This window comes from Haemorhous mexicanus, chromosome Z (assembly GCF_027477595.1).
Source record: "Haemorhous mexicanus isolate bHaeMex1 chromosome Z, bHaeMex1.pri, whole genome shotgun sequence".
Lineage (NCBI taxonomy): Eukaryota > Metazoa > Chordata > Aves > Passeriformes > Fringillidae > Haemorhous > Haemorhous mexicanus.
Genome location: NC_082381.1, coordinates 78,959,062 through 78,974,398, shown reverse-complemented (window position 1 = coordinate 78,974,398; position 15,337 = coordinate 78,959,062). Strand labels below are relative to the sequence as shown.

General features: G+C 38.9%; 1 protein-coding gene across 1 annotated transcript in view; it reads right to left on the bottom strand.

The window, feature by feature from the left end:
• ADAMTS12 (ADAM metallopeptidase with thrombospondin type 1 motif 12) overlaps positions 1-15,337 on the bottom strand; it is a 147,680-nt gene that overhangs the window by 32,078 nt on the left and 100,265 nt on the right. Inside the window, exons 13-16 of the mRNA XM_059874058.1 lie at positions 14,769-14,902; positions 7,667-7,787; positions 4,789-5,033; positions 3,308-3,449 (exon numbers count right to left, since the gene is read on the bottom strand). Coding sequence (XP_059730041.1) covers positions 3,308-3,449; positions 4,789-5,033; positions 7,667-7,787; positions 14,769-14,902 — 642 coding nt within the window. The remainder of the gene's footprint in view (positions 1-3,307; positions 3,450-4,788; positions 5,034-7,666; positions 7,788-14,768; positions 14,903-15,337) is intronic.

Below are 15,337 nucleotides of genomic sequence, written 5' to 3'. Positions count from 1 at the left end.
GATTTATGAAGATTTTCTGCATCACTCCACTGCCGTGCCTGTAGCCCAATTTCTTATTCCCTAATGCAAATTTTCTTTCTTGGTTCCAGAAAGCATTTGTTTGTATTGTCCTCATTTCTGTGGCTACCAAACAATGAAGTACCCTTGGATTGTTGTGTTTTTGGCCAGTGGTGATGAAAGGATCTTTGGCAGGTCCAGGTTTGCCAAGAGAACAGAAGTCTAGGTAAGGATCAATTTCTCCTACTGGCTGTGGCTGTCAAAGTTAGTTCCACAGTTCATCTTTCTTGGTCCTCCTTTTTATCCTAAAAATACTGGTTTCTTGCTTACCAAACAGTAATTGCAATAATCCTTAAGAGTTATTTACTACTTATGTTAGGCTAAATAAATACAGCTTTTCTTCTTTATCTCTCTGTAGGCTTGCTTTTCTTCAATAAGAATTGTCCTGCAGCACACCCATAGCAAAAGATGATCTTGTCTACTTCAGTGCGCTTTTATCTTAAAAACTTCTCAGAACACTTCAAATGCCAGTGATTTGGGACAACAAGTGTGTTACTGCCAACAGCAATAAGTTCTGAATCTAAACAGAGTGAACATTCACATAAAATCAATCTCATTGTTCGAAGCCAGAAGAAAGTTTTGTGGAAGACAGAAGAAAGTTTTGTGGAAGTCAGTTGGACATCAGGGAGAATTTATTCACTGAAAAGGTAGTCAAACCCTACTGGAACAAGGTGCCCAGGGAAGAGGTGGAGTCACCATCCCTGGGAGTGTTCAGAAACAACTAGATATGACTAGGGGCCACGGTTTAGTTGATGAGGTCGTGTTTGGTCATAGCTTGGGACTCCCTGATCTTGCAGAGAGTCCCAAGAGGGTGTTTTCCAACCTAAGTGGTACTATGAACAGTGATGCTGGTCCACATCCCCATGGCCCAGAGCACAACCAAATATAATGTGAACCTGCAGAGAGCTGTAGGCAGATTGACATATCAGATTTCCCCACTCCAAGTGATGCACTTGTGCTCTGTGCCAGGATTTCTCTGTTTTAATGAGCAGGGAGTGAGAGACAATACCCTGACTGCATCACTGCATCAGCAAACTACATCCTTCTTTAGACCTGTCCAGTTACTTCTCTAAACATCTGTATCTCAGGAAAGAGGGCTACAGGTTTATTAATTTCTTTTCTTCTGTCCATGAAGGATTGCAGAGAACTGGTGAGGTGTCTGTGCCCCTCATGAACTGGGATGCACCTCCTGGTTTCCCTTCAAACTGATGCCACCAAGTTCATAATCTTCTCTGACACACAGGATTTCTACTTACACAAAGGCAGTAAGCTCAAAAACCTTTACTAAGAGCAAAAATGCAGCTAACAGAGGAAGTCAATTAGTAGATAAGAACAGAAAAAAACCTCCCATACCACAGTTATCTATCTAAGTAACCCATGTGGCAGAAATCAGAGCCACATCACACAGTTAGAAGCTAGCCAGAAGAGAGTACACAGGGCTACAATTTACCTAGTGAGAAACAGTTCCGGGAAAACTACAGCTAATGTGAAAAGAACCCCAAAACAGCATAAAAACAGTCTACTGACACATTCCCTTCCTCTCTCCTTTTCATCATAACAATTTTTACATTAAACATGACTCAGAACTAGGCAGGTATCAGAAATAAAACTTACAGAACACAAATAAGCAAAACCACTTGTTTTGTGCACCTATTTTAAGAAAACGGTGGGTGTCACCCCACCAGAAAGAACATCAAGTTTTGTGCAGAGACATTTCTCAAAAAAATAAAAATCCAGAAAACAAATCACAGCATCCAACTAATCAAACATACACATATATGAATGAACACATCTCCATAATATGTTGATTTTTTTTTTTTTTTAATTATATGTGGATGTTATTGAGATGGGATATTTTACACTAGGCTTCTAAAAGTTCTTCTTTTAATCTTATAAAATTAGGACAGAAAATGCCTTTTGTCCAAACCACTGAAAGGACATTTTTTTAGGGTCTTCTCTGACAGAAGAGATTTAAAAATGTTACTCCTGTTATCATCACTACTTTTAGAATCACAACAGGGTTTGTTACAACACTTGTTTGTCCTTTTTCTTTTCTTCCACAAAGCAGTAAAAAAAGCAGTAATTACCAAAAATCACTAACAATACTCTAGCATTAGAAAAGGTCTTTCTCATATTATTGGTCTGGTTGTAACACTGATCTTCTACTCTTCTGTACAGTTTTCACACTGTACAGAATGGTCAAAGAACAAGGTTATGGTTGTATCTCCAGAATTCTTTTACTGTACTGTGAAAACCAAGAGCTAATTCAGACAGAAGGCTACAATTCCTTACCCCCAAGTTCAGACTTCATACAACATTTTCTTCACATTTTTAAAATTATTCCCATAATAGATGGATAAAAAAATTACTCATGTAAAGATTTGGTCTCTTTATCCTTGTTGTTGGTTTACTACAAATATTGACTTTATCTCATTGATGTTAGCTACCTCAGAGGAAGTTCTCCTGGTAGCATTTTGTGTGAGTTACCAGAAGCCAATTTCTAGACTTTTTGTTAAATCTTACATCACAGTCATCATTCGGCATGTCTGATTTAATGTGCTGCACAGAACTACAGTATAACTGCAGTGGTACCCAAGCTATTGCCAAACTGGCAAAGACATGGAAGTTCTCAAGACTAATTGCAATTAAGTAACCATTGAGCAATGCACCAAAAAGGTAGGACAGAAATGAAGAATATTTTTTTGTAATTATTATATAGAAAAGACTTAATAGGGAAACAATAGTAGGTCATAAATTTGTATTGCTGGAAAGAAGGGCTATGGTTAACAGTGTTGACAAAAAACATATGAGGGAAAGAAAACTATTCCTTCTTATTTTGGTTCACAGAAGCTGAGAATTTTATGGCAGGTGTTTTAGAAACCTATTTGACTTATATAATTTTAAAACCTTTTATTTAGAAGTCAAAATACAGAATGGCTGGGGTTGGAAGGGACCTCTGGAGACCACGTAGTGCCAACCCCCCTTTTAAAGCAGGGTCTCCTAGAGCAAGCTGCACAGGATCACAACCAGGCAGGTTTTTAATACCTCCATACAAGAAGACTCCACAGCGTGTCTGGGCAGCCTGTTCCAGTGCTCTGCCCCACTTCAAGTAAACAAGTTATTCCTCACATTATTTTTGCAACCATGTGATCTGATTTCCCACCAAATGCAGATTAAAGAACATTACCTCTTTGAGGACTACATCTGTAATGAAGGAAAACAGTAAGAAAAAAAGGAAGTGAGGAATTACCTCTTCCACAGGTAACACTGCAGGCTGTCCACTCTCCATATTGCCAAAAATACTCTGGCTCTCCAATCTCATTCTCATAACTCTCTTCTTTGCGTACAGTGTATTCATACTCAATTCCAGGGTTAGTTTCTTGAAAAAGCAGCTGGACAGAGTGGGGGTTATTAGTGGTTTAATTAATAATCTACTGTCAAAAGCTTTCAAAGTGTGAAACTGGAATAATTAAAGCTGCCCATAAAGTCTGCTACCAGTTCAGAGAAGCAGACTTGCAAAATTTCCACTTCTTTGTCAACAGTGGCATACATGAACTTTTCAAAGACACAGCTGTTTACCATGCATTTCTACAAACACAGATGGGAATAAGTGGGTCACCATAATTGGTATTCTACTGACTATAAGAAAAGATAATGCAAAGTCCATCCAAAGCATCCCTGTGCTGCTGATTAAGAGCTATTGCCTACCCCCATTATTAGTTATAATTCTACTACCTGCTGAAATAGCTGTTACAAAACAACCATTAAGTCAGAAAATTACAGATGCTATTCAGACACTGCTTTAATATTATTTTTCAGTGTTTCTGAATTATGAAGAAAGATTCCAACTGAGAAGGGGTACTCAAGAAATTTACCTGAGAGGGAGAAAGTAAACATCATTAAGGGAAAAAAAGATTGCAGCCATGAACTTTTACTCTTCCTCACAATTGTACTAGAAGTGAAGTCTGAGCACTCATTAGTTTCGTCTTCTCACCAGACATTCAAAGCAAAGTTGTGTCTCCCAACACACCCCTAATACTTCTTTTGATTGCATGGTGGATACACATGCAAACAAGCCACAAGAGATACTTCCAAAGATCAAAAGGCCAATTCCAAATTTTTTTTTCATAACTGACAGAAACTGGTTATGTATAAGTCAGAATCCATAAAGCAACATGAAAGAAACAAAATAAATTAGCCTCTGTAGATATTAAATGAGTCAGTTTCACTTACCATAGGCTATTAACCCATCTATATAATGCTGTATGCTTTTCTTGCTCTGTGTAAGCTGTCACTGCTGTCAGCTGTCCCTAGGTCTCACTGTTCACAGCCTTACATCAGCTCCCTTTTTTTGACAACTTATTTTTCATCTGGGTCTGGTTCACATCACAGCCATGAGGTGGTCCAATTTGGTCCAAGAGACAAGAAAGTTTGGGTGAAGGACTGACCAAACAGAAGCAACAGGATCCCTGTCCTAGTGGCAGCACAGGATTATATAAGCCTTTAACAAATACTGGAGTGCAATACAGGATTTTTGTTCTTAGGCAGGATGAACAACCCTCAAAAGCAAAGTGCTTATTTCTCTCAAAACAGCTCAATTGTTTTTTTTTCCAAGACAGCACATTAATAGTGTTTTATCAATAAACATATTTTCCCAGCCCAACCTCCAGGGCCCTAGCACATCCTGCTGCCACGCAATTTAGCAGGTTCTACTCCTGATCTCCTGTTTACCTGAATCCATATTGATTCATTGGTGGGTCCTGGAGCAGTCAAATTTTCTAGATCCCCTGTTCTGTCATACTGAAATATTGTGCCTGCCACCTTGTATTCACCATTCCACTGGATGATAAAGCCTCCATTCAGGTAGTATTTTTCTGGGTCTTTGCTTCGCATAGCAAGGAAATTTCCTGATTCTGTAACTTCCATGACTTTGATTCCCCTTGCACCTTTTGGAATTAGCCCAATATCAACATATCCTAAGAGACAAGAAAAATTTATGGAGGTGAACAACAGAAATGTCACTGCATTTTACTTATTTGTAAGATGATTAAAACAACAGCTTTGCTTGAAAAAATACAGAAATAAGCTGTCACAGAGCTTGTATTTCAGTTTTTTTAACAGTGTGACTTTCCAAGTCAGGGTTTCTAGTATCAGTTAGGGAATACTGTTTAGGCAATGCCAGTGGCATTTAGAAGGGATGTGGCGGTGAATGACTTCCAGAGTTGTGCCAGGGGAAATCTACTCCACACATGAGCATCAACATTTCCATAACCATGCCCGAGGGCTCTGGCATACTGTAATCTGGAGACATGCCAGGGAGTTCCAGCTAATTAACAGCCTGTTGTGGGAAAGGTTTTTTTCAATTTGCAAAGAACATTTTCATCTGTACACAATGTACAGGAATGCACGGAATTCTAAGCACCTTCTCTTAAGGCATTTTAATTCTCTGTGACTGTTTGCCTTACAACAACAACAATAACAAAATAATGTTATTCAAATGCCTCAAATTACTACTATAAATTCAGCACATTTTTGTGAACTACCGATCTTCATAACAAAGTTCAAGGGCTCTTCATGGGTAGTTATCTGTTTAGAGATTTTTGGTTTGTGTGTTAAGAATGACCAAAAGCATCTACTACAGAATTTTGTTCACATCACAGGCAATATGAGGCACCAGACTCTGTGCTTCTCACAGGAAGCTGCTATTGTTGTTGCTACTAAATTGTAAAAATAGGAAGTTCACATAGATACTTGAACACAAACACAGATAGCTTTCTTGTTATTGCCCCTAGCTGAGCTCTCGAAATTAGATGGATGACATTGTTACAAGCTGGTGCACTGGGAGTGTGAGCTGCATTTTGTGCTGTTTTACTTCAAGACTGGAACATGAGTTCCCCAGTTCTCATCACACCTTTCTGAGATAATGAATTAGAAATTCTGAGAGTCACATCCTGTTCACCTTTCTAGTGAAATGAGATTTTCACCTTTGATTACTCACTCACATGAGTGAGAAAAACCACTGTGGGCATGCTAAGCAATCTTCAGGATCAATGTTCTTCTCCCACCAGAACTATTTATGTACTGTACAACAACCTGCTGCTGTAAGTAAGTGTCTGAGAGTCTTTAACATCTGATTTTCTTTGCAGCTCTTTTGTGGCATAATAAATATTGGTTAAAATATCCTATGCTGCTTATGGTACAAAACAGAATCTGTCTACTTCGGGTTTTTCCTAATTAGATTGATAATATATAACTATATCTATAGATTTCCAGTGATGGATGTTTAAGCAGGAGCATTTTCTGGATGTCACCTTCTGCAAGTCTTCTTGACTGACTGTGGAAATCAAAACATTTTTTTCTAAGTGAATCAGTTTTTTCTAAGTGAATGAAGTAAGAAATTCGGGAAGCTCACTTCTATTATTCAGGAGATCAGTGGTCTAGGTCTATTGTAAGTAACCAAGTCTAATGATTCTACCAAACATTCTATTCATTCAGTGAAGAGAAGACATGTTACAAACACAGTGTGTGATTATGTAACTAAAGGCTTGATTAGATGGCATACTTACAACCAGGACAAATTAACACAGCATGGAAAATCTTAATTATGTCACATCCTGGCAGCTTGGCTTTGAAAGGTTAGTGTCCTTTTACAGTAGGGTTGGGTTGGTTGGGTTTTTTTTTTTCTATTTAATTAGAATAAAATTTGTCCAAAACACAAAGCATTAAAACTCTTAAGACAATTTGTATTCTATTGCAACACAAAAACCTGTATATCCTTTCAAGATTTTGCAGAGTTATTTTTGTCTGAATCACCTGCTGCTGCTCATAAACCTTATTTTAAATGTATTGCATCTGTCTGGTAAGGGAAGTTACCATTCGTTTAGTATATCATCTTCTGCCTTCTCCCTGGCCCTCCCCACCAGATAAGTCACTTCCTGATTTCCCAGAGCCTCTTGCTGAATCCCAATAAACATTATCCGATTTTGAAAGGAAAGCTAATCAGCAGCAAAGCTTTTGAGCTTGTCACTCAACATAATAAATTTTTGTTTTAAAATTCTGCGGATGGTGTTTATGTAATTGTTCCTGGTTATGTGGCTTCATTTGATAAGGATCTAGAGATCCAAAATTCAATAACAGGCCAATTGTCAGCTGTCTCACCTACACTGGGCTCATTAAATCCTGGAGCAACCTTATTGTGGGTGCTTTTGCACACCTGTGAATTGGCAACCCTCAGATACTATTAATACTCCCCTTTTAAATTAGAATTAAATCTATATGCTCCCAAAACAGAAACAAACAAATTAATGAAACCCTTGCTGCATGCGCAGCTCTACAAGGATTCAAGAACTTGTTTCTCCTTTTCAACTTCAGTGAGAAAAAAAGTAGTTTTACTCAGGCTCTTAGCACAGCATTGCAGATCAAATGATGACCAGATCTGACTACACAGAGCATGCATTTTTTTCTGGCAGAAGCATGATTCACTGAAACACCCAGCTACAATTTCCCACACAGATGATCACTCAGTTTTCAACAAGAAACACTTTTAATCATTTTAATGTGGAGAAATGACTTCACCAATGGAAGAATTTAAAGGAGAAATCCATATTACCAAATCCTTCGCTTTGATTAAACATCATCTTCACTGTACGACAAGCAGAGCCATCTCCCAGGCAAACTCCACACTGGTCTTCTGTTGCGTTGGAATTTATCTCATAATCACAGCCAACAGCCTAGAAGGAAAAAACAGTGTCAGAATAAATGCAACCTCCACAATTAATTACTCACATCTATCACTGTGCTTCTGAGCAGGGGAGTAGTATATATCCTGTATAGTGTATTACACCAAGGTGAAAAACAAACCAACAAACAATAACCATCACCATGTCACAAAACATACAGTAGTGACCAGTCTCTTGACACACAAATGTGCTGCCCAAATGGCCTCATTATCTGGGACTGGCCACTACATCTAGGATTTGCGTCTGCTTTCTTATGTCATAGAGCCATCCCCAGGTTCCCGGGAATACAATGCAGTAACAGAACTGAAATCTCTGCCAGCTTTTCGTGGCCATCTCACAGCACAGAACCTCTACTACAGTCAACCCCCCGGCAAAGAGAAACTCTTCGGTAGGCATGAAGTTTTACATCAATGACGCCCCAGCTTGGGTACAGATACAGTGGGTCAAGTTCTAGTAAAAACTGATTTTCCAGTTTATGCCTGCTGCAGCAAGAAAGAGAAAAATGTATTCATCCTCAGTCAGGAAAAAACTTCCTTGCCCAGCCCAAAAATTCTGTGCTCTAATGTCTTTAAATTTCAAGAGAATTTGCATTTGGTTTTGGGATTTTTTTTCGACCTGTCTTCAAAAACAGGCAGGATTGAAGAACACAGCATAAAGGCCAACTCTTAGTGGTTGTTAATAAGATACCTGGAGGCCTATGATACAGATGAATAGCCAGAAGCCTGGTAGTATGTCAAAGTTTTGTCTTGGTTTGAGATAGGGGATACAGTATCATCAAGACCCCCCAAGACAGGTTTTCTCAGCTGATTTTTCTCAAAATAAGCTTTCAGGTGCTATACCTGCCAGCCTGTATAACACCCTCTTGATGTATGAAAATCTGATATATGATCCTCTTTTGAGGTTGATCTTATTTTACCTTCAGTATATCTGTACTGTATTTTTCTGCAAGATTCTGAGAGGAAAATCCACCTATTAGACTAACTTAGGGATAGAGATTCCTGCATTCTCTAGTATTCTTCTATCATTTGCAGCTTAAGAAATACCTGAACATTTGTCTAAGTGCCAATGATTTAATGAACATTTAGAGAAACTGTGAGAAACAGAAGCAAGGAAAGGGCTCAAGCCACAGATGGTGCCAAACTGCATCACTTACAAGAAGACTCCAAAAAAGAGATGCATCCATCACTTACTGCCAATTCATATCCAGCACCTTTCACACCAGCTCTGAAAAGTCACAGCCACGTCAAAAGGTTCTGCAGCAGCCTTAGCTTCTCCGTCCTTTCAGCAAAAGCCACTTTCAAAAAATGAAATGTAATGTCTTGCACACAAACAGATCCCGGCACCAAGGACCACACTTATGAGCAGTACAGAAGGTTACAGAGATAAGGATATGTTAGCAAGGTGACTAACATTTTGCCTCCAAGTATGTAGCTATTTGACCAAGGCTGGATTAATCAACTAGTCAGAATACACAGACGCCACTGCTACACTAACAGTATGTTTCTTTATCTTTCCAGGAGTTCAGATCTGTCTCTTCACCAGTTTATCTTTAACACTTCCTAATAATTTAGAGAGGCTGCAGTGTTGCTGCTTTCTCAGTGATGCATTCCACAGTACATCTACTGAACTATTAGTACATCTGGTAATCATCTGCAAAGAGGGAAGTCATAGTTATCTGGCTTATTTTTACATCAGAGAAATAATAAGACACTCTGGAGAGTCACAGAATTTGAAGTTTATTTTCTATACTATGCACATAAATACTTGAACAGAAAGGTGGGGAAAGTCTGAAGATGGAACTTTTCTACTGTGCTGTGTGCTTTGCTATTTGAAAATATGATTAATGACTGCTCTGAGCTTGTATTTTGAACTTACCTAAAAATTACTTGTCTTCAAATTGTATATTTTTGCCAAATTATCATTTTCTGGTAGAAAATTCATGTTTTGGAAAAGGATTCTGTCCTTTATTTACTGCGCATTCTTGTTTGAGAGGCTGCGCACAGAATTAATTTATCTATTTCACACTGTCAATCAGATACTTTGAAATGAACATCACTGAGCATATTTCCTTTCCAAGTGCTGTGGGGTGTAGAACCCCCCAAAGGGTTTAACTAATTAGTTCTGATTAGAACAGCTGCAGCCCTGGCTCTAACTGAGATGGCAGCAACAAAGTATCATCCCTTCCCTGCCTTTGGGATTTGCAAATCAGCGCTTCGGCATGGGCTCTACTCCATCAGCTCAGGTCCTTCCCACTTGACCATTTCCTTTACCAACAGGTCTATGGCATCAAAATATGGCATCACTGTGATGTGAAGGGAATCCCTTTGACCCTTCCAATAACAGCAGCAGAAGTTTCCATTTCAGTGTTCTTCTGATATATGAAACAGTTTGCATCTGATCAGATATGAGCCTTACCTATACATGCAACATTCTTACACAGTCCTGAAGTTTTGGAATACCCAAAAATGAGGTGGGCAGACAATTTACTCTGCTACAGTAAATAAAGCCTTTGCTTTATTCCCCAGCCCTGGGGCACTGCTGTGCTGCCATGACCTTCACATCCAACAGCAGGGCCTCATCTTACAAAGCCATTAAAAACCATCACAAAGCAATATTCTCATGTCTCAGAATAAACAACATTCATTTACTCCAGATACATTTCCATGAACTTTAATTTCCAGACCATGTTTTCCTTTATTGCTCCAGTGAATACCACATTACTTTTGCCATTCATTAGAATAATTTCTAGATGCATCATTCTTCTTTTTACTTGCTTTCCTCATTATTCTTATTCTTGTGGATGCATTTTCTAAACATGCCTCAAACATTCCAAAAGAACAATATGACCCATTAATGGACACTTGCAGTCCAGAATTAGATGATATTTAAGGTCCATTCCAACCTGAACCATGCTATGACTCTATGATGAATTTCATAGAGTCATAGCACTGCTTTTGACAAGCAGTTGCTAAAGGGGTTCTGAAGACTAATGCAGGTTATAAAACAGGAAAGAATCAGCAGCAATTAGGCTCTGATTTTTTTTTACACATATATGTCCTTGTGCACCCTTTGCCTGTGAACCATGCTGTGTTACAGGAACCACTGTGTGCCATGGCATGAACATCACAACCAAGCATCCTTCCCTGCAGCCCTTTGCCATTGTCCCACTCACCCAGAGCCCTTTCCAATGCATCTGAGATCAGCTTTGTTTCAAAGACCTGACCTGCCCAGCTGAATTACAGGAAGGAGAAACAATTTATTTCCTGCTGCTCAGCCACTAAAGGGAAAACAGCCAGAGATATTGGCCTTTTTCCATTTCCAGAGGGAGAGGCTTTTGTGTCAGATTGGCAGTGGGGGGCAGATGCAAAAAGTCCTTGCTGTCATTGAAGGGTACGGGCTTGAAGGGTACTGCTTGAATATCCATTATGTGAATGCTATATTGAACTTTAAGGTCTTCCCTCCTTTTGTCTCTCCAAGTAAGTCTTCAAATAAAGAAACCATGGTTACTTCATGTTGGCCATGACATTGCCTTGAATAGAGAGAAATGTGTCCTGATGTCAGTAATTTATCTTGTAATTTGTCTGTATGGGTCTGAATCAAATGTCCTGCTGGACTAGCAGTGGGAGGAGAAAGCTGAACCGTAGTGTGAAGCAGTGAAGTTACTGCATAAAAATCCAAGCTGTGTAATCTGCTTTTCAGTAAGAGAAAAAAATGGTTCCTTCCCTACTACACAGCTGTGTAGTTCTCGAGTACAATGTCAGTCTCTCACAATCACAACTGTGAATTGCCACAGATTTGCATGACTGAAGGTCACTTAGGCCTATCAAAATTCTGTGCAGGAGGTGAATGGCTGTTAGAAACATCAGAGATGTTTCCAGATCCTCCACCCTCAGCATCTGCACACTCCAGTGGAAAGAACACATAAGCCTTCAATTTCAGATGATGTGATGGCTTTTACTTAATCAAAAATCCCCATTATCAGTGCTAAACAGCCGTACTCTGGTGGCAGTATCTTCACTCATTAACAACTGGGGGAACAACTGACTCACCTAGTAAGAATTAAGAGTGCAGTTGTGATGTATAATTTAAGCACAGGAATATAAGCTATGTGCTTTACAGATCTCCCAAATAAAAGGGGGAAAATGACAACTGAAAAATAAGCGCTAAGGCATACAGTAAAACAAAAAAACTAGTCATAGTACAGCTTGATGATTTGAGATTTAAGTTATTAACAGATCTTATCAGATCTCCTAACAGAACTCTTCTTCTATGTAAGATCAGTGTCCTGAGAGGACCCAGCTATTTTACAGGCCAGGCCTTCAAATGAGTTAACAATTTTAGCTTGTCTTTGAACGGACAAGTTCTAAAGGAATACCATGCAAACACCACCTCACTGTAAGTATTCCTTCAGCACTGATGCACAGGCAGCACTTAAAAAAATTAGGAGATATTGGATAAATTATAAGGACCAAGTGAATCAGTGGTCTGTCTGTACTTAATTCTCACTTGAAGGTGCACATTGTGGCTTTGTCAGGCTAGCTAGGAAAGCAACCAGTATACCTCAGGTAGCCAAAATGAAGCATCTCAATCCACATTTAGCCATTAAAGAAAGAACAGTTTCTCCAATAGCTCTGAACAAATTCATGACAAACTGCAAAATCAGACTAAAATCAGATGAATTTAGAAGATGAAATTCTTTTTTGGATCTATCTTGTTTTGACATACCCAGTAGGAAAACGCTGAATTCATTTGATAAAAAACAGCTACTCTACACGCCAATTACATGTGAGCAATTTAGACAGTGGATCTAGTATCTTACTAATTTAATATTTTTCTCAATTTCAGACCAAAGTGAAGTGTTATTTTAGTACTCAGGACAAATGTGAAGTGCTCTTGTGAGATACAGTTCTGAAAACCAGAAGAGTGCTTTAATGCTTGTGAATGTCTTTTCCATATCATTAGCAACATGTTGCAATCAAACGATGACAATGATGTGCCAGACTAATTATACCAAATGCATTTCCAGATTTATTCTCCAGGACCTGTAATGTATCTATTGTGTTTAGCTAGCTGGACTCAAATACTAGTAAATTAGATGAAGACATAGGAAAAAGCTTCTCCTCAAGTGTTGTGCTGGGTACCTATTTCAGATGAAAGCATGCTATCCTTCAATACTGTGAGCTATTTGGGTTACTTATTCATCATTTGGTCTCATTTTGCCTGGCTAGATTGTTCATTCTGTGATCCTGACTCCAAATGAATCTGTTTGCCACGAGATGTGAAGCAGCAGTCACTATGTGCAATACTGACAGCACCTTGGAGGGAATTTCTCATAAACACTTTGGGTCCACAGAACTGTTAATGCTGAAGTGTAACTGGGTTCTACAAACTGCAGATAGATTACCTTCTCTTTCACCTCTGATCTCCCACTTTGGACTAATTGAGTCATGTTACCTCTAAAACAGGTATAACTCTGAACTGCCACAGGCAAGGTTTCAATACAGAAAGCATATGGAAACTAAAATTAATCACAGTGATCCCAGTCCAGCTGGGCTGGAAATTAGAAAATGAATGTTTTACAAGGACAACCTTTCTGAATTTGGTAATTACTCTCTCCCAAGTGAAGGTCAAAAGCACGGCTATGGTACGCAAGCAACATCTACTAAATGTTTCAATATGCTAAAGATTTGCAACATCTACTATATGTTTCATCTATGCAACATCTACTATATGTTTCAATAAAGATTTGATTCATTCTGGCTTGAACCATTCAAAGCCCTCATAGATCAAAGGTCCCTTCTGGCTCTCAGCAAAGCTAAGCAGGAACTCTTCACTGTGAAACTTGAGCAAGGTCTTGGTAACTCCCTTTCATAAATGCAAGTATTGCAAGGAAAGCTTCAAACACATCTTTTATTACTAGTCTCTGATGCACTGTCATTCTAATAATAAAAGAAGTTTAAACAGAGGGCGTAAAAATCACCAATTAAAAATGTGAATTTTCCATCACTGGAAGTCTTTAAGAAAAGAATGTGAAAAATATCAAAAAAGGAATATAATTTTTAAAGGGATGAAACAGACAACTTCTTGAAGTCCCTTCCAGTTGCATTTTTATACAATTAAGTGGCTTGGGGTATACAACTCCCATATTGGGTAAGCTAATGTAGTTTCCACAAGTCACCAAGTCCGGCTCTTGTTTCCAAAGATGCTAAAAGCAAAAAAAGCTGTTGGGCTTCAAAGAGGTACAGGACAAATCCTCAATCTAAAGAAATAAACCACAGATGTAAATATATCCTCTACAAGAAAAGTACTCATTCTATTTATAAGAAAGTGCCTAAAAGCAATGCTAAGATTGTGGAGGTGACAGAATACAGAGAACACTCCTTCAAACGCCACATAGACACACACGTCATCCTGGAAACCTGCTACCAACACATAAAATAGGCAGACACCATTATACTTATTCTTCAATGCACAATATTATTGAGCCATATATGATGTGTTTGCCTGTTATCTCACTGTATAACATTATTCAATTCAATGTTGTAAACTAAAATAAAATTACTGCCCTCAACTGCAAAGTCCTATTAAAAGACAGCTCAGAACAGCTACACATGTATAGTTAAACCACATTTTCACAAAAATCCCCATGGACAGTGGTGACACCAATTACAACTCTAAAGCTACAATACTTTGTGAAAACTTCTAATCAGACACAGCTTTGCTTGAACTGTTTTAAAATTGTGGGAAAAAAACCAGAGGATTTAAAAGGCACCAAAAGTAATCAGCAGTCAGTCAAACAGACTCATTTAAAAGGGTGGAAATTACTCTTATGTCTACATGGAAAGCTTTTGATATAAAAATGTGATAAAATTGAGTACTTGGCTTTGATCCTACCAAAAAATGTTTAAGTATTTTCCCATAACTTTTAAAAATTAAATTGTAGAGAAAGAAACATGCAAACATACCCAATACCTTACACATGCCATTAATACAGATATCTCGGCTGTGCCTTCCTTCAAAGCAAGGAGTGCCATCAGTGACTGCATCAAGCATCTTCTCTGAAAAATGGCCATCTACTGGGCGGCAGTGGAGCTCACAGGGGTTTGCTGAAAGGAAAAGAAGAACACTCACTCAGACAACACGTCAGCAGGACACTGAAGTGCAACGCACAGCGTCTTTGCTGAGCCATTTGCTCACTTTCCCTGCCATTTGCCAGAACTGGCAGAATTAGAAGAATTGAGCAGAGCCAGGGTGACACAGGCCTGATAAATAGCACTTGTGGATTGGTGGGAAGCAGCTGGAGGCTGGTCCCCTCATACCTGCGTGCTCTCTGTCGCTGGTACCTCAGCTGCCACTGCTGAGTGAGGCTGCAAGGAGGCCATCAGCTGTGATGGAGAAAGGGATGGGAAACCAGCAAATCCAGCTGTCACTAGACAAGGGGTGGGATTACCAAGGACACTGACAAGAAAGTTTTCCATCAGCTGGTTACTGAGTAGTTTCAGAGGTAATTTAAACTTTCCATCACTGCTGTCAGCCTCTCT